Source organism: Battus philenor, unplaced genomic scaffold, assembly GCF_028537555.1.
Source record: "Battus philenor isolate CCGP_79_NKW_IND1 unplaced genomic scaffold, ilBatPhil1.0.hap1 SCAF_13, whole genome shotgun sequence".
NCBI lineage: Eukaryota > Metazoa > Arthropoda > Insecta > Lepidoptera > Papilionidae > Battus > Battus philenor.
In genome coordinates this window covers 2804962-2831806 of record NW_027181675.1, presented here as the reverse complement: position 1 = coordinate 2831806, position 26845 = coordinate 2804962, and the positions used below count along the sequence as shown (strand labels likewise).

At 34.5% G+C, this 26845-nt stretch overlaps 2 protein-coding genes across 4 annotated transcripts in view; one reads left to right on the top strand and one right to left on the bottom strand.

Annotated features, from left to right (window-relative positions):
- The window catches only part of Gart (trifunctional purine biosynthetic protein adenosine-3 Gart), a 40051-nt gene extending 21713 nt beyond the window's left edge, over window positions 1-18338 (bottom strand). The window contains exons 1-7 of one of the 2 annotated variants that reach the window (XM_068777657.1): window positions 17908-18338; window positions 16574-16821; window positions 15779-15959; window positions 11830-12043; window positions 2426-2556; window positions 2057-2180; window positions 666-888 (exon numbers count right to left, since the gene is read on the bottom strand). In XM_068777657.1, coding sequence (XP_068633758.1) covers window positions 666-888; window positions 2057-2180; window positions 2426-2556; window positions 11830-12043; window positions 15779-15959; window positions 16574-16821; window positions 17908-18078 — 1292 coding nt within the window. In that variant the 5' untranslated portion in view covers window positions 18079-18338. The remainder of the gene's footprint in view (window positions 1-665; window positions 889-2056; window positions 2181-2425; window positions 2557-11829; window positions 12044-15778; window positions 15960-16573; window positions 16822-17907) is intronic. The other variant, XM_068777656.1, reaches the window with a different exon arrangement.
- A 779-nt stretch (window positions 18339-19117) lies between these two features.
- On the top strand, window positions 19118-21849 carry DCP1 (decapping protein 1). Of its 2 annotated transcripts, none has more exons than XM_068777154.1 (2): window positions 19118-20224; window positions 20297-21849. In XM_068777154.1, the coding sequence occupies exons 1-2, from the start codon at window positions 19214-19216 to the stop codon at window positions 20492-20494; spliced, it is 1209 nt and encodes a 402-aa protein (XP_068633255.1). In that variant the 5' UTR covers window positions 19118-19213; the 3' UTR covers window positions 20495-21849. The 2 variants fall into 2 exon arrangements, with proteins under 2 accessions (XP_068633255.1, XP_068633256.1); XM_068777155.1 differs by having other exon boundaries at window positions 20300-21848.
- The last annotated feature ends 4996 nt before the right edge of the window (window positions 21850-26845 follow it).

Below are 26845 nucleotides of genomic sequence, written 5' to 3'. Positions count from 1 at the left end.
CTAAATACTACATTTATGATTATTTTAGAATCTTCTATTTTACCCCAAAACATGCGGTCCCAGGCGTATAACTTACAGATTTCTTTGCGGTCCTCAATGCGTTAAATAGCTTGCCCACTACATCGTTCAACACCATGACCGTCAAAGTATATATCAGGCTCATTAAAAAGTACTATCACTCAACTTTGACCACTAAAATTGATTTTATCATTTGCTCAGAAGTCTATTCCCTAATACTACGCATATGATTACTGTAAGCATCGCTTTATTATACGTATTGCTACAAGATATTTTTCTTTGTATTGAAATATATGAGACCAGATTGACTTTTCTACAGGGTGTAATTAATATTTACACCTGGAGTTAAATATGTAAAATATATATATATATATATAATTGTTCTTATAGGGAGTGTTGATTTATATATGTTTGCAGACATAGTTTTATTATAATGACATTAAAATAGTTTATTATATGCTTTCCTATTGTTTCACCTTCAATAAGACAAGCATTGGAATTATCGCTTTGAATTTGTAACGAGTGTTAGTGTTTGTAATATGGAGACAGATAGAGTTCCAGAGAAGTATAACTCCGATTGACTTTCAGGAAAGTCAGTACTGTGAGAGTGAGACTTAAGAAGGAGATTGTATGAGTAATTTACTTACTTGGAGAAAGCTCGATGAGCGATGTCCTTCCTGTAGTGAGCTCCGGGGAAGTCTATAGACGCAGCGGCGGCGGTGGCAGCTGCAGCAGCTGCACGCAGGGCTGCCGCGCGGGCAGCCACCAGCAAGACGCGCCCGCCCCACGTCACCAGCGAGCCATTCGCGCCTCGAGCTACGCCGCTGTGGAACACTGCCAGTCCTGGCTGCGACGCCACTTGTGACAAACCTGACACACAATATATTGTTACAGAACCCTCTAAACAATAAACACTTCGGCTTCGAGTGCCGGTCTGGCGTTCAAGTCAGGGAGGAGACAATACCCTCCCTGATAGGCGAAAAGGAAACAAGACATCAATTCCTCGCTTGTTGTAGGGAAATAGTCAAAAACGCCATACAAAAAAAACAAAACCTAAACATGCAACAAGATACGTGATAAAATGTGGTAAAAAGAAAAAACTCAAATGTGATATATTGTATTATAGATAATAAGTAAATAATGTAAAATAAAAATGCAAAATAAAATAATGTAATAAGAAATGAGGAATAAAAGTAGAACAGAGCAATAGAGAAAGAAAGAAAAAATGTAGTATGAAAGAGAGATAATAGACTGAAAGAGAATGTAGTATGAAAGAAGAGTAAGAAAATAAAAATCTCATGTGAAAAAATAAATTGTTAACCAAGTCCCTTTTCCACAATAAATAGGGGTACGAGAGGCCCCCAACAGCGGGGGTCATAAAAAAAAAACAATAAACACTGAACCCTAAGATCGTGAACTTGCGTGATCTTGAAGTTGTTTTAGTAATTTTTTGTGTACGATTCTCGAATATTCTAACAGAGTGTTATCTCGAACTAACTAGATACTTATCCGCAGTATAAATAAGTGTACTCCCCGTGTCGACAGTTTAGTGTTGTTTTTTGTTAGACAGTGATTTCTTGAGCGAAATTTACTAAGCAAGGCTCTGCCTAAAGGCATGTATTTCAGAATTTATTCAAAATATGTTTGAAAATGAATTGTTCTATTTCAAAGCAAAACTAAATTTTTAAATACAATCGTGTTAGTTGTCGGTAGATGGCGCCTTACGTAACTTAATTTTAAGATGTAGATTATAAATTATTTTTTATAATAAAAAATTTTAGTCCGGGATTTTATGACATTGGATATGTCAACCCTATTATGGCCATCATAAATATTCGCCATTAAAACCTCTTCAAAATCAATCAATTAGGCTGCTTTTAACTTATGTTCTGACGAAACAGATTGCTCGGTGCTGACATCGTACGTACTAAACTCGACAGTAATTCGCTCTTATTTCGATTGTTTGCACATTCTTCCCCACGCACAAATGATTGCAATTATCTCATACATTAAACCTATTTTGATTCTGACAACCTACCGCTAATGACGCAGCCTTTGGTCGACGTCTCCGGATATCCTTTGGAAGCAATGACGACGCCAACAGCTGACATCTTGGTGTTCCACGTAACCTGCTGCTGTTTCAACTTGCCTTCGACGCAGGCCTGCAATTACAAATCAAGTCCATCAACTTTTTATACCCAGTAACAATGGGGTCAAAATCCTTTTCAAAAATACGATAGGATAGGACGTGACAAGAAAACACCCTAATTTATTATTGGTTATTAGATTTAATCAGTATTTTATTTCAGGTCTTTCATATCTTAAATAAATTAATAAATACAAAACTTTCTCGTCGAATATTCTCGATACTAAGAAGTACTAGATTAAATATTATATAAGAAAATACCTTCATAACAGTGTAAAGATCCGACTCCAGCAGCATCATCAGAACCTGGGTCTCAGGGTCACCGAACCTGCAGTTGAACTCCAGCGTCATCGGGCCCGATTTGGTGATCATCAGACCCGCATAAAGCACACCTGAGAAAATTTCCAAACATAGATTGAAAACTACGCACTTGCAAATATCAATAAAAAAAACATGAAAAGCTAAACGAGATGACCGTTATTAAATTTAAAAAAAAAAGAATTATCTTTATATATAACCCATAGATTTCCCATAGAACTGATTGGAAGTGTCCTGCATCAAGTGTTTTACTATAAAACTTATTGGAAGCGTCCTGCATCAAGTGTTTTACTATAGAACTTATTGGAAGCGTCCTGCATCAAGTGTTTTACTATAGAACTGATTGGAAGCGTCCTGCATAAGGTGTTTTACTATAGAAATTCTTGGGAGCATCCTGCATCAAGTGCGTTACTATAAAACTTATTGGAAGCGTCATGCATCAAGTATTTTACTATAAAACTTATTGGAAGCGTCCTGCATCAAGTGTTTTACTATAGAACTTATTGGAAGCGTCCTGCATCAAGTGTTTTACTATAGAACTGATTGGAAGCGTCCTGCATAAGGTGTTTTACTATAGAAATTCTTGGGAGCATCCTGCATCAAGTGCGTTACTATAAAACTTATTGGAAGCGTCATGCATCAAGTATTTTACTATAAAACTTATTGGAAGCGTCCTGCACCAAGTGTTTTACTACAGAACTTATTGGAAGCGTCCTACATCAAGTGTTTTCCTACAGAACTTATTGGAAGCGTCCTGCATCAAGTGCGTTACTATAGAACTTATTGGAAGCGTTCTGCATCAAGTATTTTACTATAGAACTGATTGGAAGCGTCCTGCATTAAGTGTTTTACTATGGAACTTATTGGAAGCATCCTTCATCAAGTGTTTTATTATAGAACTTATTGGAAGCGTCCTGCATTAAGTGTTTTACTATAGAACTCATTGGAAGCGTCCTGCATCAAGTGTTTTACTATAGAACTTATTGGAAGCGTCCTGCATTAAGTGTTTTACTATAGAACTTATTGGAAGCGTCCTGCATTAAGTGTTTTACTATAGAACTCATTGGAAGCGTCCTGCATCAAGTGTTTTACTATAGAACTTATTGGAAGCGTCCTGCATCAAGTGTTTTACGATAGAACTTGTTGGAAGCGTACTGCATCAAGTATTTTACTATAGAACTTATTGGAAGCGTCCTGCAACAAGTGTTTTACTATAGAACTCATTGGAAGCGTCCTGCATCAAGTGTTTTACTATAGAACTTATTGGAAGCGTCCTGCATTAAGTGTTTTACTAAAGAACTCATTGAAAGCGTCCTGCATCAAGTGTTTTACTATAGAACTTATTGGAAGCGTTCTGCATCAAGTGTTTTACGATAGAACTTGTTGGAAGCGTACTGCATCAAGTATTTTACTATAAAACTTATTGGAAGCGTCCTGCACCAAGTGTTTTACTACAGAACTTATTGGAAGCGTCCTACATCAAGTGTTTTCCTACAGAACTTATTGGAAGCGTCCTGCATCAAGTGTTTTACGATAGAACTTGTTGGAAGCGTACTGCATCAAGTGTTTTACTACGAAACTTATTGGAAGCGTCCTGCATCAAGTGTTTTACTATAGAACTTATTGGAAGCGTCCTGCATCAAGTGTTTTACTATAGAACTTATTGGAAGCGTCCTGCATCAAGTGTTTTACTATAGAACTTATTGGAAGCGTCCTGCATCAAGTGTTTTACTATAGAACTTATTGGAAGCGTCCTGCATCATGTGTTTTACCATAGAACTTATTGGAGGCGTCCTGCATCAAGTATTTTACTATAGAACTTGTTGGAAGCGTCCTGCATCAAGTGTTTTCCTGTGACTTTAACAAGGTCTGTCCAACTTGGTGATGGGTGGACTTCCTATACTCTGTTTCCTGTAAACTGGCGATCCATGGTCTCTGCTCCCAAACTTTAAGGCGCGAAAGGCAATCTGTACTTTTTTATCATTTGTCACTTTCTCACGTAGGTACAGAGATAGTTTTGACTTAATAATTTTTCCAAGTTCTTTTTTATTTGCTCACTCTTTTATATCCATCTTAACATTTTTCACTCATTCTTCTTTTTTTTTACCTCACATTATCTCTCATTCCTATTCATTCCTCTACCTTTCATACGTCGCCTCTTTTTCCTACACCATTCCTTCCGGATTGTTAACTTACAATACTTATTTTGTTTTCTATATTTTTATTACCCTTCTTGAATTTCTCTCTTTTTATCGAATATAATTTTTTTTGCATATTTACAATTTATCTCGTCGGCAATCTGTTAGTAGCGCCATATGACTTGCTCACGGCCACTTAAGTTATTAATCTGCAGGCCTGACAACGCTTTAAAAAAAACAATTGCGGGTCATTCTCCCACATATATTTCTTGTGTAACTTACATTAGTTATTGAAATTATCAATGTCTCATAAGCTGTACGATTTAAGGGCAAGTTTCACTGTCAACTATACATTTGCAAATTTATTAATTAATTTTCCTTTTGTCTATATCAGCGGTAGCCATCTGCGGCTCGCGAGACACATGCGGAACTTTGAAAGATTATTTTTAGCTCCGATTGATTGTCGAATTATTTCAATATTAAAATTGATATAACCTATGTCAGCTCCTGGGAAATCGAAACAAATTACTGGTGTCAATGATTATTATTATTATTCCACCATAAAATGAACGAAATCCAAACACCGACCATTATTAACTAACCGGCATCTTAAGTATTATTAGGAGTACTGTATATACGGGTGACATTTATATGTAACTTCAATAAATATGTTTTGTACCTTTGTTTAAATAATTTCAATAAAAATGTTTTTTGTAAAAAAAACATTCTTTTACGTGTTTTAAAAGCGGAATTAATTGCGGTTCGCAAAAAAAAAATGTCGAAAAATGACTCGCACTATCAAAGAGGTTGGCTGCCCCTGGTCTATATATAAATTGTCCCGGCGAATGGGATTGTAGAAAGAATGATTAACGGTAAACTGCATGAAGTAAAAACTTTTTACGAAAAAATGTGAAAGTAAGAGTGAGATTAAGTCAACATCTTCTTTCTTTAAAATCTAGAACATATATTAAAAAATTGTTTTAAGAAAAAAAAGGAATTTGTTTGTAAATTTGATCACCTAGCTATACGTGTACAATACCAGGCGATAAATATTACACGACCTTTGGAAAGAAACAATCGGCTAATTTCTCGTTATCTCTGTCGCACGAAATAGAACGACTGACAAAACGTCCCATAGGTAGTGCGGGACAGAGATGGTGCTCTACGAAGCCGAAATTAGCAGATTGTCTCTTTCCAAACGTCGATGTGCAATATTTATCGCCGGGTACTGTAGTCAAGATGTTGTTAACAGATTAAATTAAAACTACAACAAATAATTTCGAAAGACTGGTCCCGTCTTGCCTCATCGGGGCGTTGAACCTTGGCATTGATTATTGCATATAATTTGCTTCAAAACAAACGCAACTATTTACTACATTGCTTTGTAAAATCTCTGTATATGGTATATCAAGAGAAAATGAATCTTAAATGTAACACACATTAAAGCCATTTTAAAACAAAAATAAACATCTTAATTAATCGACGGACATGTTTAGATCATTTTATCTTTTGTTTATCGTATAGCCTTATTAGTTAACTTATCAATAATAATATACAGTAGACAAATAACTTTTACATTCTGTCCATCTGTTCGCACATTTGATAATGACATTTATTATCTGTGGACACTCCCCACAGATTATATGTCAGTTTCTAAGTAAGATTGCCGCGAGTGTCCGTTATTTTTTTCTAGTTACTTTTTGATTTTGAAGGATCAATAACTATATTTTATACTCCGTGGCTTCAAGAGACTTGATCATTGTTTTACTGGGTTGTCATTGGTTACATGGGTTAGCAATGTTACGGCTGAGAAATAAAGCCAGAATACGAGTAAATACTTAACAAAGATATTCTGCATCATGTGGCTTAAGTTTCTCACATACCAAAAGTGAGTTACGCTACATTGCAAAAAGAGGAGAGTGGACAAGAGACCTCATCTCTTTACAGCCGATAGATCCCCACTGCAAGGCATACACCTCCCCCAAAGATATCTTTGTGGAGATATACTACAATCGCCACGTTTGGAGGGAGGGTAGGCGATCGTGTGTGGTATTATAGTTTTCAGAGAATGCTGCAATCTAATCTGGAATCTTGTCAGCAGTTGAAATCCTATATAATTAATGCACATAACGTGAATTATGTAAGATTGTATCTCGGGAATCTAACCCGCGACCCTAAAATACCAAAGTTAAGACTGAATCAACGAGAGGGATATATCCCCTCCAAAATCTAATCCGATGAGGACATAAGAACACAAAAATAACTTAAATAAAAGATATAGAACAAACAGATGATAAGCAAGATCAGTGATTTTGTGTTTAGTAAGTCCAACTTTGAGAAAGAAATCACTCGCCGAATCCGACTCGGATGGGCTACCCATTTATAGCAGTGGGCAAGGAACATCGCTCTTGTTAAAGGAGCAAAATAATCTTTTATGTGCCATGCCCCCACCATAACCTTTCTCAAATTCTTACGCCCCCCTGTGTGACTTATATATTTTTATATTAAAGCGAAAGGTGTTAACTCGTGGAGAGTCTAATTGCATTGCCCACTTTTACTATCAAATTGCGTGGGCGCCAAAGGTTCTAGAGTGGTGACCACGAGCCGGTGGACGCGGCGTGGGTAGTTCCCCCCCTAGGTGGTCATCGTGGCAATATTTGGGAGAGGCCTATACCTCGCATACATTTAGACATAGTTTCAGCTTTGTATCATCGCTGGGTGGAGGTGGCACCGCCCGTTTCTTTCCTTTTGATTATTTTTATGTTCATTTTGTGATTTGAATCATGGAACCTAAATAGATTATCATTATTATTTTAATTACTTCGTACGGAGCTCAGAACATTTAAAAAAAATTAAAAAGCCTATAGTGACTGCGTAGTTACAAAAGCGTGCAACACCACCGTGTACGGCTCCATAAAACTTTCAGATAACAGAGAACTTGTGAAAAGTGGTATTTAAGTTTGATTTTTTGAGTTACGACTGTATCTTAAAAAAAAACTGTTCACAAACTTGTCAAGTAAAACCTTATTAGTATTTTACGTAAAGTATTTACGTCATTAAGGTTCAAACCTTCAACCCGAAGAAGGAACAAAGCCCGTAGTTGTTACATAGCTAGGAAATACGATAAATAACAGGTCAGAGGGTGATACGACTCGGTACCATTGTTACTGGACTGACGCGAGACGACGCCGATAAGAGAATTGCTGAAGACGTAACATATTATTGATTTAATCCATAGATCTATAGATCTTCTATCTAAAAGATTTGTAAGAATTAAATCTAATATATAAAATTCTCGTGTCACGGTGTTCGAACTTGAACTCCTCCGAAACGTCTTGACCGATTTTTACCAAATTTTACATGCGTATTCAGTATGTCTGAGAATCGGCTACTATCTATTTTCCATACCCCTGAGTGTTAAGGGTGGTCCACCCCTAAATTTTATTTTTAATTTTTTAGACAATTTTTTTGGTTTTTATTTTATTATGATACAGCATACAAAAATACATACAAACCTAAATTTTCACCCCTCTACGATCAACCCTTATCTTACATTTGTTAATTAAAAACTTTAATTTTTTTTGCAAAACAACGTTTGCGGGATCAGCTAGTCATACTATATATATAATTGCACTATTGCACTGCATACAGAAATATACTTTATTTCGCGAAAAAGCAACCATAAATGCTTACGTATGTAGATAAGCGTTTCATATGTTTCTCGATAATATATAGAAACACTATCGATCTATCAAAAAAATAGCATTTACCTCCGCTGCACTTTCCGTTCAGGCCATTTCTAATTCTTATTGAAAAACAAAGGATTCTTAAACAAATGAATTATAGACTCGAATATAGATAACTTCACATCACGCATGCGCGTACGTAATGCATATTAAAATTTATAACTTTTTCCTTTGCAATTTTGAAAAAGTGTAAAGCGTACATTTTAAACGGCTTTTCTTAATTTTTAAAGTGTGGGTCGTAGACGCGCCACGCGGCCTGAATGGAAAATCTTCAAAAATTACCGTATTACAGAAAGTATTAACAAGTTGTTTTTTTTTTAAATAGTAAAGAAAAATATTTTTAGGAAATCGACTTATCTTTTGACCAACATAAATTAACTTATTTCGAACTGGCACTACTTAGAAGAATAAAATTGATTCGTAAGCCTGTATACAAGAAAGACATCGGTTATAGAGACGCGTAAATATTTAAATTTACATCACCCTGTACGTCGAAGAAATAGCCTTAGAACTGTCTTTAATACGATGTCAGAAAAACTAGGATACCTAAATGTATCTATATTCGTCACGCACCACAGTGTAATACTATGGTGCGTAGAGGGCGCTGCAGTTCATCCTCTGAAAACTTGTTTTCCTTCAGTGGCAATATTATATAATTAATTCTCAAAGTGACACTTATATAAGATTGTATCTTGAAATTCGAACGCACGACCTACGATCGCATATCTCATTCTTCTACCCTTGGGCCGTCGCTACCCTCATCACTAGCATAATTTTCAATTACAAGCTGCCAATATAACAGTCATTTCAGCCTACCGCGTGCTCCGCAGTATCGAGGTGGACGCGGTCTCGGCCCAGCTCTTCACGGGGCACGGGGGTTCTCTGAATACCTCCACAGGTTCAAGCACAAGGAGGACCCCTCGTGCTTCTGTGAACCGGGCGTGGACCAGACCGTGATCCACCTTGTAGCCCGGTGTCCCGCATTCGGGGGACTCCGGCACGGCTTCGAGTGCCGGTCTGGCGTTGAAATCAGGGAGGAGACAATAGCCTCCCTGATAGGCGGCGATGACAAACAGGCGTTCATATCCCTTTGTAAAGAGATCGACAAAAGGGCGATAGAAAGAATTAAAACAAACAGAGTATAAAAAGTTAAATAGATTAAAAACGTAAATAGAAACAAAACTGTGATAGAAATAATTATAGAATAAGTAATAATGTGTAAAAAAAATGTAAAGTAAAAATATAAATCAAAAAATGTAAAAAGAAAAAGGGAAGAATGATAGACGAACAGAGCAAAAGGGTAAGAAAGAAGAAATGTGTTATAAAAGAATGGAATGAAAGATCATGTGAAGAATGGAAGCAGAAAACGGAAATAAAAAAAACTAAGTGAAAAAAAAAATTGCCTAAAAAAGACCCTGTCCCACCACAAGATAGGGGTACGAGAGGCCCCCAATAGCGAGGGTCATAAAAAAAATATAACAGTCAACTAACTGAAATATCCAGGCTTATATAGATCTTTTATCAGTCTGAACTATTCATTAATAAATACGAATCTACACTTTCATTTTTAACTCTACTGTCTACACAAATCATCATCATAAACCCACATATCTAACGCAAGACAATAAACTTTACGGTCTTTTCCTATAAACACTTCTATGATCTCCGTTCACTTACTTCTAGATGTACTGATATCATTGACTTTTCCCGAAATAGATGCTCAATACATCCCTCGTTTCTCTACATGGATTTAAATCTAAAACATTTTCCTTCTACGTGATAGACTTGATCAACCCTCTACCACTAGATACAGGTCTACGATTTTCACTTCGAGTGCCTTCGTTTCGGGCTCGATGTCTTAGAGAATAAATAGCTGCTACTCCAATTTAGAGACTTTTAAAGCCCCGCACACAATTGTTATGATAGTTTTTTCAATCAATGTCTCAGAAATAGCATATCTATTCTGTATGGATTGTAATAACTCTTAAAAGAAATGCAATTACGCCTCTATAGATAAGTCAATATTAGTAATTAAAACCGGATCGAAGCGGTTATCAACCGGTTGCACCTCGAATGAACTCATATAGGAACGTGCCAGAGGGCTGACGTAGCCGATAGAGGGTAATGTGGAACTCGTGCCACCGATACGTGCAGAGGTCAAGAGGTCCAGATGTCCGCAGAGGGACTGAATGCCCTCGATAACTAGCCTATATTGATAAAGTCAAATTATGCAGCTCAGACGTCGGGGAATCATCTAAAATGCATATAATTTTTAGTATATTTCTAAAACATTTACTGTTCAGGTTACATTATTATGGTACGATCTGTCAAACCGTTTAGTTTAACTTTTGGGTAAGTCAAACCGTAGGGATGAAAAGAGCAACATTTAAAAAAATGAAATGAAGTCTGGTAAATTACGAAAAATAGCGGTTGTTGTGTACTTTTTAAGCAGTTTTATATAAAGTTTTACAAGTAATATCAAGTATTTTTGCATTAAGCATCGCATATATACATAGTTGCATAATAGTAAAGAATGTCATCTGAATTTTGAAAACGTTTTTTTTTAGTATATTATCATTACGTTATTTATTATATCTGAAACCTTTGATTTTTTGATTAGGGAGATTTATTTATAATGAGTAGATAGAAATTGATATAAAAAATCCACCATGAAGTAAACCTTCATATTACATTATCCGGCGAAAAATATTGCACATCGACCTTTGGAAAGAGACAATCGGTTAATTTATCTTTGTCGTACGACTGACAAAATGTCACATAGGTAGTGTGGGACAGAGATAATGCTCTACGAAGTTGAAATTCGCCAATTGTGTTTTTCCAAAGGTCGATGTGCAGTATTTTTGGCCGGGAATTATAATAATGTTTTTAGATACAAATTACATTACATTTTTACATTTCCTAACAATGTTAAAATAAATAGATAATGCACATAAACTGTTGACGTAAACATTATTTATTAAACACGATAACATATTTCTGTTAAAACATAAGATCATAACATAAACATACTGTACACGGGATCGCACGCACACAACCATGGCTCTACGCACACACAGGCAGCGAGGGCACAAATAAGTCGAACGACGCCTACAGCAATACAAATGTAAAGTTGCGAATAAAGCGACTGACCTCTTGCAAGATGCCTCCGATAAACAGAGAAATAATTAAATTCACTCAAAAAAAATTAAAACAAACAATGGAATATTTCGCTTCGATAACACGACGACCAGATATGAATGGCGATGCATGTCTTGAAAACTATATGTTTTCTTTTGGCGAAATCAGACCATTTGTATTACTTATACAGAATGATTGATTACAGGTATAAAAGATTGTATAACAAAAAACTATAATTTTCACATCTATTTTTAAATCAACCCGTATAATTAGATCCTATGAGTAAGATAGAGATAAAAATAGAAGAGAAACTGCACCAACTCACCTACGTATTTGATGCCCTCGGCTTTGAGCCCGTCGATGGCTTTCTGCAGCACCTGGTCCTGCACGTCGGCGAGCTGGTCGCGCGTGATGAGTGGGCAGGGGCAGTAGGCGCCCATGCCGCCGGTGTTGGGGCCAGTGTCGCCGTCGCCCACGCGCTTGTGGTCCTGCGCTGGCGGCATCAGCGACACCGTCTCTCCATCCGTAAACGCTAACACCTATTACATATGGAATTAAAATATTACATTGGTTTAGATTTTTAGGTGAAGGGCGATAATGGTGCCTAGACTAAAATCTCATAACACGTTCACGCAGGAGCCGATTTTATTTTGTTTTGCTATGATGCTGCTTCACTGATGGCGCGTGGTTATTGACTGTTCAGACCTGCATTCGCGGTGTTCGTTACTCTGCAATAGAGGTCTTATTGTGCAAGTTAAATAGCAAATAATTTTTTGGCATATTGCTTATTATGGGTATTATGCAATTGCCGGAAATCAGATTGTATCTGTCAAACAATGAAATGAATGCGAACGCAAGCATAAAAAAGAAAACGAGACGTGACAGTTTTCTATCTACTCTTAAGATTCTACAAAAAACAATAAATAACGAAGTTATAAATAAAACAATATTAGATTTTATGTTATTTTAACCGTATTTGAATTTTTTGTATAATACTGTGTTATTATGTTTATGTTATTTAACACAAATTATGTTTCTGATACATGATTGATTATAAATATTATTAAAAATTAATGTTAAAAACATTTGTAACAATGTTAAAAACATGAATAAACGTTAAATTTTCATTATTTAAATTCTCAGTGTCTAATAGTCTAATAATTCAGAATACAATCGACTTCGGGTCACCGGTGGCCCGCGCCGCCCGATAGAACAGTCTAGTGCGGGTCACCGGTGGCCCGCGCCGCCCGATAGAACAGTTTAGTGCGGGTCACCGGTGCCCCGCGCCGCCCGATAGAACAGTCTAGTGCGGGTCACCGGTGGCCCGCGCCGCCCGATAGAACAGTTTAGTGCGGGTCACCGGTGCCCCGCGCCGCCCGATAGAACAGTCTAGTGCGGGTCACCGGTGCCCCGCGCCGCCCGATAGAACAGTCTAGTGCGGGTCACCGGTGGCCCGCGCCGCCCGATAGAACAGTTTAGTGCGGGTCACCGGTGCCCCGCGCCGCCCGATAGAACAGTCTAGTGCGGGTCACCGGTGGCCCGCGCCGCCCGATGAGACAGATTAGTGCGGGTCACCGGTGGCCCGCGCCGGCGTGAACATGTTAATATCGAAGGTTCCCAGAGGAGCTTCCTCGACTCGGGCCGCTACATACTAATATTTCACCGGTAGACAAGGCTGCCGAGGTAAAGGCCTGCAAGGACAAGGCCTAAGATTCCCTATAAGGGGACCTGTGCTTGGGTCAATCATAGCATAGCATTTATAGCCGAACTTCGACTTGTTCAGGTTGTTATTACCTAGCTAACATTTAGCACAAGGAGATGTAGCGGAAGTATCTCTAGCAACTTTTGCATCTAGAATGTTCAGAGATTGTTAAATCTCGTGATCATAAGTATAGCTATTATTATAGAAACTTGTACTCGGGCTCGGGCAGGAGCCCCACTGACTAGACCGACCATAGTAAAGGTAGCTGAAAGTCGCTGAATCCAGGCAGCACAGGTACTGAACATCGTGACAATCTTTGGGCAAAGATTATGCTTTATATCGTCGCTTTTTTTGGTGTTGCATTATTTTTTAGTCCATTTTGTAATTTGAATCAGGACTAGAGATTCTCGAGTATAAATCGTGTATAATATTTAAAGTAACGTCAGTAAGACCGGTCATCATGACGATCTTTATGGAAGGTCGTATGATGATGAATAGAGGTGATCTTAATTACGCAACTAAACTCGGGATCCCATCATCAAGTATAAATGGAAATATATAACCTTGTGTTATTATTATATATATTTGTTTAATTTTTCATCGCCGTATCGCTCTTGTTATTTAACTATATGTAATCACGTCATTAAATTCTCGTGTAATATTTTGTATATCTGTCTATATCACACTATGATGTTTCGAGAAAAGTTTCTATTTAATTAATTAAAAATCAAAATTCTGCGGGTAAAACACGAGTATTTCATTAAGGTAGGTGTTTTACTGATGATGCGGCGCTAGCATGTGATTTGGCACGTCGATCTCAAATAGCAAAAAAAAATGCTATAAGTTAACAAGAAAACGACAAAATAGAAGTGTCTACAAAATCACTAAAATGACACTATTACCTAGTAGAGTGATTCCCAGAGTGGGGCCCACCCCCCATTGGGGGTACAATTTGGTTATTAAGGGAGATAGTTCAGAAATTCGGATTACTACATAATAAAATTAAGTATTATTTACTATCTTGAAGACTTTGTACTGCCAGAAGTTATCGATCTATCGCATCCCAATAGCGAAATAAATTAATGTTACATATTTCAAAGTGATCACATTCAAACAGGGTGATTTGAAATAAGTGTCAAAATCAAAACAGCATCATTAAATACGATTTTAACGCACCTAGAGGAAAACTAACAAGAAAGTCAGAAGGAATTTTTTTTTATAATTCTGTTAACAATTTTGATGAAAAAGACCCAGGACTGAGAGTCTTGGCACAGGTTAGAAGAAGCTTCTACAAAAATAGGATTCATACCAGTAAATAAGGGCCAAAAACAAATAAATTTGATTGGATTTAATTAAAATTTAATTGTGTTGAAATATGTAAACTATGGCAAATTTTTTGGGTATGAAATAAAGAACCTATATTATTATTAATTATTTTTTTACTCAAAATTAGGAATATTTCTTTCCTAACATCTTTACACTAAAAGCTTTAAATGTTTTCCTATAGATTCATCTATATAATATTTAACACCTAGAATCACTTTTAAACAATCAGTGGCCTAAACTATTATTTAGATCTAATAATGGTCCTATTGCTGAAATAATGATGAATTAATTTTAAATCACAATGATCGTAAAAAACAATGTTTAAATTCCAAATTCGAAATTCAAATTCACAATTTTCCGGTAACAAAATATAAAAGTAACAGATAACAAACTCAAAAAGTCAAAACAAATTTATCACTAATACACGCACATTTCATGTCTGGCAACATGCGTTGTCATGGCAACGTAAAAAAAAAACAACCAATTAAGGAGTGAAAACGTCTCATCGAACATAACCGAAGTTAATAAGAATATCTTATCCGGGACCCCAACGAATGCGATGACTCGGGAGTCAACGTTTGTTTGTGCCGAATGACCCCGGCTTATCGCCCGCGATACTATGCCTGGCGTAAAAATATCGATTGTTTCAATGAGGTAAAGGCGGCTTACGAAAAAAACATAATTATATAGAATGACGCAACTTATTTACAGATTAAATAAACACTACGCAAATAATCATAGATATTTTCTTCATAAAACAATTTAAATAAATATTTATTTATTCATATATATATCTAGAATCATTAAAAAGTTATATTTCTCTAAATTTTTATTTAAATCTTTCTTTAAATATAAATATACTCAGTTTTTTTTAAATCTATAGTGGTGGACTATGTCCAGCAGTGAAGATATACAGCCAAAATGAATATGATAATGGTATGGTATAATTTACCTTTAATTTTGTCAGTTGATTTCTTCAGTTTTGAAGCTTTACAAAAGACTTTAAAATTATATAGTAGACTAAGCTTATTGCCCACAAATATAGAGAAAAATCAACTATTTGAAATACTTATCAAAAATAATGTAAAGTTAGAATCTACTCAGATTTATAATTTAGGTAGCCATGAGAAGAAATCCACCTCAAAGTCAGTCTAGACAGCTTAATTATGATAGATTAATTCAAGTTTAATTTTAAAAATTAATAATCAGTCTATAATAAAGCATTATTATTAATGTTATTACTCACAGAGACTTCATCTCCTTCTAAAAGTTCTTCAACGACAACTGTCTGTCCTGCGGAGCCATACTTGGCATCAGTTAGGATCTCATCCACAGCTTGACAAGCCTCCTCTTTATTTGATGCAACCACCACACCTTTGCCAGCAGCTAACCCAGAAGCCTTTACCACTAATGCTGGGAAAGGAGCGCTGAAAGATTTTGAATTTTTATTAGTCAAAGTCAAAATAGCTTTATTATGTAAGATATCAATACAATTGTCTATATTTTTCAGCTTTAAATTAAGTTTACTTCAGTTCATAAAATGCCCGCTATTAAGGACTAGCAAGAAACTCGGTAGGGTTGTATTAAATAAATATATATACAAGATGTCCCATAAATCAATGTTTACTGAAAACGGGCAGTAACTAACTCCAGATAATTTATTTTAAAAAAAAACTAGTTCATCTATTCCTAAATTTTTGTCTATTACTTAGGGAAGGCTCTACTATTGTCAAAAGCTTGCTACATTCAAGAGCTAATTACATGGCGAGGGATGTGTATTGTTTTTATGATGTATTTTACTATATTTTTTTTCCATCGCTGCAATTTATTGCACATATTTGCAAAGACTCCTCCCTATAAGGTGGACAGACAACCTTGTTAAGGTCATTGGAAGATACTGGAAGCAAGCATCTTTCAACCGTTTCCTATTTGAAATCTCTTGGTGAAAAGCCTTTGTCAAATTGAGGAAGTCTTTCGGCTAAAATTATGATGAAAAAGAAGCTAAGACTATAATATCTGTTTTTAAAAAATATATTCATACCTTTTAATATACTCCTTAGCGGAATTGGCATCTGTGAAAGACTGGAATCTTGCAGTAGGGATTTGGTATTTCAACATAAATTTCTTGGACCAACTTTTGTTAGCTTCTATTTCTGCTCCTGCTTTTGATGGCCCAAAGCATTGAATACCCAAAGGTGTTAGTGCATCCACAATGCCATTGGCTAATGGATCCTCTGGGCCAATCACTACTAGGTCTATTGAATTTTCCTTGCACCATTTTCCTAAAGCCTACATAAATTTATAACAAATAGTTAGTATTTTTAAGGGATAATTTGTTAAATTTATTTATAATTTCTGTCTTGACTTAGGAAGTTTAAATAGCATACTGATAACTGATAGTGGTGGTACAATCTTAATAGAAGGATTAAAAGGATTTACCACTATGAATATACAGATTTGTCAATAAAAAGATTTAAAAAATTTTCACCTATTGGAAAATCACCATCTTTTGGAATGTGATAGGCCTATAACATTTGGCAATATAAACAATAATTAATTTTGAAAAAATAATCTCAACTATATAATCATTGTATTATTTCTGAAACCATTGATTTTTGAAAAAGGTGTACTATATATTAATAGAAAGAGGTATATATCACTCCTTGAAGCTTTTACATGTATTTCAAATTACCCTGATAAATTCTGGGCCAAAAAAGTCTTATTTGAATATGCACATTTATTTAAAGTTTTAACAATTTTAATGAACTTCCTATTTCTTTTCATACTTAAGTCAGAATAAGTTGCCAACTTTCTGTGAATTAAAACTATTATATTACGTAAATAGCCAAAATTTTACATTAGGTAGAACTGCAAACACAGTCACAATCTGGTGATTAAATTTTATATCCAGTTGCTAAAGACATTATTCTAACAAACAATTTTTTTTATTAAGTTGTTTTGGTAGAAGTTCATTTGGGGTCAAAGTTTATCAACATAACACTTTCTTCAAATTTTTTTTTTTTTAATATGACTTAACCGCAAGAAAACATATATCATATTTATAAGCAATTTGATAAAACTACCAAGGTTTTATCATAGGTGGGTATCAGTTGACCATGGGTAATGAAAAAATTCAGATAAAAAATAGAGAAATAAATATTTTTTGGATTCTGGAATATCGCACACTTTCATGTCGTTTCAGATGAATCCCTGCCAACCTCAATACTTTCTAAAAGTTTGTAGAAAACGGCAAAGAAAAAAAAAATTATAATCAAAATTTTAACATAAAAATTTTATCGCTATTTGAGTACATTAATTAATATGATCACTTAACATGGTATGAAATGAATATTTTGTGATATTTTTTTAGCTTACCGAGTAGTTTTTGAGGTCTATATCAACACTTTCAACCTTGTTTACTGACGAAATTCCTACGCTACCGGGTGCACAAAAAATTTGTTTTACGTAAGGAGAATCCGCCAGCTTCCAGCACAAAGCGTGCTCCCGCCCTCCGCTCCCTATCACGAGAACTCTAGCTTCAGGCATATTTATTAATTATAATTTAACACTTTGAGTAATGTACTTAAAAAGTTTTATGCACATAAGCTTGGATACAATTGTTATGCAAAAGCAAGCCGGTATATTTTAAAGATGTACTTTGAATTATATATGATATTTTAAAGTAATAATAATAAAGTCTAAAAAGTTTTATTGTTTTCGAATTTATAATATCACCGATTTCGTTTTGACCATGTGTCACTAGTATAGAGTAGCTCAAGACTGACACAGACCAATAAACAAAAGGAGGTTGATAATGATAACACAGTGTACTGACGCAACAGAACAATTTTGATACATTAAGTTCGTGTGTAATCTTTTATGTCTCGGAAGTAAAACAATGATATACCTAATCGTCATTACGTTTCTTAATCTATGAATTTCCATTATCATAACGTGCCTAAGTGTGCCTAATGACTAGCAATCAGGAATCTTTTTGTGTTTGTCCATACCCCTGTTTAACTAATTGCCCCGAGGTAGTTTTAACAGAAAACTAATTATTGTCAAAAGTGTATCGACGAATGCAGCATTAGTTGTTTTTGTATTAAATGTAACGTAACGGATTTATTTGATTACGATAGTAGCAAATTAAGAGGAACCATAAAACGAAGATTTCAACAACATTTGTAATCTAACAATAACTCGGGTTTTAGACGAATGATATGTGACGACCGGAAAAGAAAACTTTCCTATTGGAAAAATCTCATTACTTCTCTTGTTGGGAACTCTATTACCAATAATTCGGAAAACTATCATTCCCCACCATATAATATATTTATGTACAACAAGCGAGACTTTGACTACACCGCTAATTATTTAGTAAGTTTGTTAGTATCCATATTGACTTTAAAAAATATTTTTTATTATGACAATTATTCGAAAATTTTAGTAAATACGACGTCCACTCATTATCTCTGACTAACTTTATAGATATTGTTATACAATTTTAATTTCAAATTACCTACACACAATCATAACAAAAATATTAATATATTTTATTATGAAATAAATATCGCTATACAAATATCGGAACGGTTTTAAGATGGCGATTAACTTAGTTCTTGCTTCTTGTCATTTTTCTGTGATGCTCGTTGTGTAAAAAGTAGTGTTTTGTTGCGATAAAATGGCTGACACCGGTCTACGTATGAATTTCGCAGCTCTAAAGAGGGCAGATCCGTATGCGCGTGAAATAATAGACAGCGCTACCCACGTTGCTCTTTATACTTTTGAAGAAAATGAATGGGAGAAAACTAATATCGAAGGCGCATTGTTTGTGTACAGTAGAAATGGTGAACCGTACCACAGTTTGGTGATTATGAACAGATTAAACACGAATAATTTAATAGAGCCCGTTTCGAAAGGAATAGAATTACAGTTAAAAGAGCCGTTCTTACTTTATAGGAATGCCAAGTGTCGTATTTATGGCATATGGTTTTACGATAAAGACGAGTGTGTAAGAGTAGCCACGAAATTGAACTCCATTGTGAAAGAATCGATGAAACCGGGTGATAATATGGCGCAAACTCCTGTATATAATGCACCTGCGAAGTCCAGCGCTCCGGTTGACATATTTAGCATGTTGAGCAAAGCTCAGGATGATTTTAATTCTAATAAAGGTATAACTAACAAGACCGAGTCAACGCCGTCTAGAGCTCCCGACATGACGTCGCAAAGCGTGATGGACTTCTTTGCTAAAGCCGGCAGTGGCGCAGCAGCTCAAATGCCAGCAGTGTCTTCTCTTCCTTCGCCGGGTTTGTTTGGTCCGCGACCGTCCGACTCGCGCGAAGCACCTTTGCTGCTTCAGAGGCTTATGAGTAATCCTGCACATTCTGTTGAACATATAGAAAAACAACAAAGGTCTGTCACTCCACAAGAGAATCAAAATGCCAATGGCAACATTTCTCTGGATTGTTCAATGAGGCAGAACAGTGGGTTTCCATTAAAATCCACACCTATTGAATCACAAAGCCAGCAGAGGATACCGAACATGAAGAAAATACAAGTTCTAGATACAGTAGATGCTAATGGTCCAAATCCTTTGGAGAGTGAGCTTAATCTTATGCACATCTCATCACCAAAACCAACTTCACCGTTGGCAACATATTTGAACCAATCTCAAGATATTGGTCACTCGGTAAGCTCTTTTAATGGTAACAAGCTTGAAGAGATGGGAATGTTTCCTTTTATTAATACTCTGACTGCTCAGCAGAAACCAGCTCTGATGCCTCCGACAATGTTCACTGTAACTACTGGTGGTGACGTCCAGCCCTCTCCCGAGCCATTAACTAGAAATCAACTACTCCAAGCATTCAACTACCTTCTTAAACATGATGCTGATTTTGTTAACAAGTTACATGAGGCTTATGTAAAATCTTTTTCAGAAAAGGCTTTTTCGGTCTCATAAAGTTCTTTTTCACAAATGGCTGTAACTAGCAATCATCATGTACAGTTGTAATTTGAAGTATAAATCCTTTAAAAGATGTTGAGTAGACCTTCTAGTTTTATAGTAACTTGTTTGGAAATAATATTTTTAAATAAGTTTTAAACCTTTGACCGCATTACAATGTGTACAGAGCATGAATTATAATGGTGGCTCTGATTTGGAATGTCTTAAAATGTCATTTGGACAAGATGATTGTGATATTTTCTTTATAGTATGCAGTTAATTGTACTTTGGGCGACATTGTCTGCAATTATTTTTGACTCTGACAACAGCAGGACACCTGAAATTAGCTTAACCTAAAACAATATTGCTGACATTTGTTGGTTATCTCATGTGGATTAACTATTAGTTATCCATCCGTTACTTTTTAAGTTTTATTTACTTCCAATTTCGTTACTTTAAAAATGCTATTTGTGGCAAAGAATTTATTATTTGATGTAGATGCTATATGACAATACTTTTCAACAGACATTTGTAAAAATTTACATATGTGTAGTTTCTTTCAATGGTCTTTTAAGGACAATTTTGACATTTGAAATATGTATGTACAACTTGTTATAAGGATTGCATAATTTATGCTATTGTTATTCAAGGTTGAAATATCCTTTTTCCAGTAAATTACAGTGACATCTTGAATACCTTTATTTTGTACTATATTTCCTATTTGATTTTGTCATTGACACAAATAGATAAACACCATATTCTTCTCTATAACTCCACTTTGCTAACAGTTATGATGAAAAACTTTCGTCCATTTTTATTTTATAATAGGGTAAAAAAAGAATTTAATATGAATAGAGACAGTTTTTGTAAGAAAAATTAATATCACAAATTGTAGAATTTCTTTTATAATATTTGTATTGTTACTTATAATTGCGTAAATCTATCATTGAATAGATTCTTTTAAAATATGCTAAGAGTCAACGGTAGGTTATCACCTCAATTGAATTTCTTTTTAATGATTTTATCATTTTTGCTACCTGTATCAATTCAAATTGCCTGTTTTATTGATATAGATTTTACAGCTACATAAGTTTCAATAATAATAATAATTTTGAATTCCCAATGGGATTGTAATGTAATTGTATGTTTTAATTATATTACACTAATAACCCTTGGGTTATGTTTTTAATATTGTATAAAACTTTTTGATGCTTGCAACAAATGAAAATATAATTTCAGGCCTATTTAAACAATATTTCATGGCACCTGTATGTAATAAAACTGAAAAAAAAACCTTTGTAAGATGTTTAGATATCTGTAAAACAAAATTTCTGAACAATTTTCATACAATAGAAGATTAAATAGAATATTCAAATTAAAGGGTTCATGAAGTAATAAGATTGTTTTACTCCTTTCATTATCACAACCATTTACATTAGAGTACTAGGCACTTGATTTGTCACATGGGCTTTTGGTACTTATGACAATGATTGGCTCAGATTAGTTTTGTGGCCTCTTTTGTCCTTACCACACAGTGCTCTGACATCTTGGTATGTGTATAGAGCAGTTTATATTATAGCAGTCTGTATTCTCTTATTTTAATAGACTAGTTTTTGTAACCAAATGTGGTTGTGCTCATCATTTACATTATTTATCAAAGATCATCATTTCTAACATACCTTGTAAAATTCTGAGTTATTTCTACAAAATTCACTTGAGCCATACATTATTTCTAAAATATTGACATAATCAGCAACCTCAGAACAAAGGTGTGATACTTTATAAAGTTTTATTATTTGTATCAATTCATCACCCAGTTCTAACTAAACAACTGCTGTATTTTAGTGATTTCAGTTTCAGTTCAGTTCAGCAAAGTACTACAAAAAAGCCAAAAAAGAGCATTTTTAATGAACAATTACTTTCCAAAAATAGTATCAGAATATCATCTCTTGGTATATAGTACAGATGTTATGTCTATATCTTTTACAAGTAACCAAAGATATCTTAATTTGACTGGTTTATTGAATCTCCTCAAGGTGATATGGTGGGTTTAAGAGGATATTCTACTTTTTGATACTGATAGTACAATTCAAACTTAATAGTTTCTTTTTATCTACCCTGCTATTGGGAGCCCCTCATACCTCTATCTTTGGGAAGGACTGGGTCGTTTTTTATCTTTTAATACTTTTTTTTTACTTTCTTTCGTATTTCCATACTCTTCTATCATTCTTCACATGATTTATCTTTTTTTTCCATCTTTCTTATTCTTACCAATTACCATTTATTCATTGCCTCACTTCCCCTTTGCCTGGTTCCTTAATATTACAGGTTTTGTTATCTCATTTATTTACATAGTATATACTTATTAACCATTTAACATTAACATTTTTAATTTACTTATTATTACTATATATCACAGAGTTATTGATTATTTATTTAATTGGCTTAATTATTCAATATTTCCTTTCTATCGAGTTGTATCTGTTTTGTTCATTTTCATTACCTTCTGTACTATCCTCTTGTAGTAAACTGTCACAAGTGCAAATGTTCAAATTGATGAATGACGTGATTTGCTAATTGCAGTCAATTTTTTTTTGTCTTCCATATGTTTGAACCTAGTTTTAATAATAAAAGGTACTAAAGCCAATTGTTATAGCCGAAACTAAAGAGTGATCCAAATGTGATAAATCCAAATATAAACAAAAATTATTGTTACCTTTTGTTTTTATTTGGGTAATTGCAATGCTATTATACCCTAAAGCTTCCTCGCTTTTTTATCTTATGGCGTTAGATGGCGCTATCGCAATAATTTAAAATAGGTTAATTGTATATATCGACGCATAAATGTATAAAATGTATTCATGGACTAAGGCCAAAAATCCCTTATTTATATATGACAGGAATGTTTCATATAAGCGACGTGATCTACACGTAAAGAATTTTCGTAAGCATATTTTTTTATTTAGGTTACAAATATTTATATTGTTAATATATAAACGTTGCCTAAAAAAATTAAATGATTAAACTAAGTACGGTAATTCAAAATGGATCTATCATGCAATAAAAAGGTTATTAATCTCTGGCAAAGTATAACTATGTCTGACATGTTTAAAAACCACCAAAATTAACTGAGTTTTTTTTGTTAGTTCATCACACAGCATTGTAGGCGAAAATCTAACAATGATAAAATTCAATATAGATCTTGGTGACTTACACTATTTAAAGCAAAGAAAATACATGTTTAATAGTGTATACCAGGAAAGTTGTTAAGAATACATGCTTGCATAATAATTGACCTCGTAATTGTAGAATTAATTATAGAATTTCGTTCCAAAGATAAGTACAATAGGTCGACTGCTATAGCGTTATAGGGAGAGCAAATTAGAGCAGAAGTAACCATTTCTCTAATGGTCGCGCTGAAAGGAGTTATACCGTAATCGCCTGATCGACAGACCGGCTCGGCTCATGTGTAACTTATCTAACTTTAACTGCCTTCTATAGTAGATTGTCTATTGAAGAACCGTCATTAAAATACGCCAATAATTCACTTTGCGTCGTGGTCACGTTCCAAAAAATACACGACGCTAGTTAAGATTTTCTATAGCAAACAATGTAAAAATCAAAGATATGGTTATGAAAATATTTATTTTTTAACACTGTACTTTTTTGTACACCATAGACAATAATAGAGGAAAAAAAAGAAACAATACAAGAGGCGGTCTTACGGCGCGAGGCGATCTATAATAAAATCTATATTTTTGAATAATTGACCAAAGTAAAATTTTTTAATAATTTTTTTAAAAACTGAAAGCAATTCATTTACGTCGGTTGCCATATTTTCGAAAAAAAAATTAAAGACGAACCCAAAACAATGTAATCTCTAAAATCAAACGACTCACTGAAAATTGTTGTGAAAATGAAAATACACATATACAAGTGAGTGTCAACTGCTGCTCATGTTTACTTCAGAAACCTCTGGCTGGCGAAGCCCCGCCTTTGTTGGCAAAAATCTTTACTGCTCATGGTCTTCTTAACAAACATTGGTTTAATTTATGCATACCTGAAAAAGGAGACTGCTACTTAAGTATTCCAGGTGCTGCTTGGATTTCTTGAGCAGATTGAGTTAGACTAGCAAAATGTAGCTTGGAGAAGAAGTTTAAAGCCAACCTAGCTAGTAGTCAATAAATTTTGTTTTTATGGTTTTAAAATAAAACAAGAGGTTTTTTTTTTAAATCGATTTAATATTGCTATTTTACAAATAGTTTTGAACTTTTGATCATTCGCGAAATAACAAAATTGTTAAACAATTCCACTTTCTCAACGCACACCAACACGGCGCGTTTATATTGTCTCATCTACAACGTACTAATGGAAGGCAATTTCTAATATTTCATTTACATCCGGTTTAATTTAAACAATATTATAATAAACACTTATATACACAAAGTTTTTCAACTAAACTTACAAATTATTTTGTTTTATTCACACTATATCACCTTTTTATCACGATATTTATGGATCTATGGTGCACGGGATCAAAAATTGCATTTACTTCTATAAAGGAATTATGTAAATATAAACTTAAAAGTTATAAATGAGGTTCTAAGAGATATTTGAAATTGCCTTAATTCGGATCCATTAGATTTCAATTGAAACAATAATTGTAACAAATCATTTAACAAGTCGCACTGGTTTTCTACCTTTATGTATTCGACAGGGATGTGATTTGAGATGATTAAAAAAATAATTTATATTTTATTAATATATATTGTGCTATGCGTTGTGTATATGTTAGCTTATCTTTTACAGGCGTCGAACGGAATTTGTTACACCGTTTATAAATGCCATAGGTGTTGCCGAGTGCGAGTAATGACGTCCATACAATTTGAACAAATCGTTATAGATGAGAAAAATAAAAATGTTTATAATCTCATTATGTAATCACCCTGTGAATTTCAATAATGGTACACTTGATATGAATGAAAACTATTTATACAGACATTGTTACCTGATAGTTACTAATTCAATTGAGGGTAGTTTGACATTTCGTACGTAAAAATTTGACTCCTACGAGCTTGACAGTTGTGAAAGCGTCATCGAAACATCGTCATCAATAAACAATTACAAGTTTACGTACTCTACCGCTAGATGTCGCGCAATGCCATAATGCTAAACTGTACACTAAGATACAATACCCGGCGATAAATATTGCACATCGACTTTTGGAAAGAGACAATCGGCTAATTTCGTCTTCGTAGAGCGTTATCTCTGTCGCACAACTGACAAAACGTCACATAGGTGGTGTGGGACACAGATAATACTCTAAGAAGTCGAAATTAGCTGATTGTCTCTTTCCAAAGGTCGATGTGCAATATTTATCGCCGGGTACTGTACATCCGTCAATGTATATACAGTATTTAGTATAGTTAATCTTAAAAAAATCTCGAAGCGCTGCTCGAGTTGACGATGTTCCGACACGTTTTCGCTTTAAAATTACATTCTATACAAAAAACAGTAGAAAAAACATTTCCATAAAATGCGAGTTCAACTCACTCGCAGATTAGGAACTCGACAATTAAGGATTATTCAGACGAAAACCAATAGTAACGCCCTACATTTAACTGTTCTCATATAAAGTTGATTGTGTTGATATGAAGATAAAACATATTTTTGTCTGAATAATCCTCGGACATAACTGAACTGAAACCGAGCTCTGTGAAATTTTAAAAAAGATATAGCTTGGAACTTTCCACTGAATACTGTATTGTAGTAATACTTGGGAGATCTAAGATCAGGTCGACCAGGTCAGACTGCCAGCGAGTAACATATAAATTCTTATTCAAACTAACATCTACATATTTCAACTATTTGGTTTAAACGATACACTGTCTATTGCTCAATCAAACCGTAAACAACTTACAGTTGAAGAGCCCATAAGTCTTAGAACTTTGTTATTTTATAAATACTGTTTCTCAGTGCATGCTTTCACCGCTAAAGAGATGACTAAGTAATTTCAGACATGAACTTATATCCAGCTCTGGCCAAATATGCTTAAACTTTAATAAACTATAACTTTACTTGGGGTATACTCCGAATTAATTTCAAAGTATCATATCAGGTATACATAGTCCAGGATTTTCAAGTTGTGGGTACGTCACATGCAGAATAGAAGACTGCTGGGGCAGAAAGGTTTTCAAGTAGAGACCGTCCAGTTTTGACAGGTGATCTTGTTAATGTCGTCGGAAGATTTTGGAGTCAGGTTGCTTACAATCAATTAAAAATAGAGGGCTTGATCCAACAGTGGACTACCTCGTGCAGCTAAAGTGATGATAAACTTTACTTTTTATAGTATAAAATCTAAAATTTTAA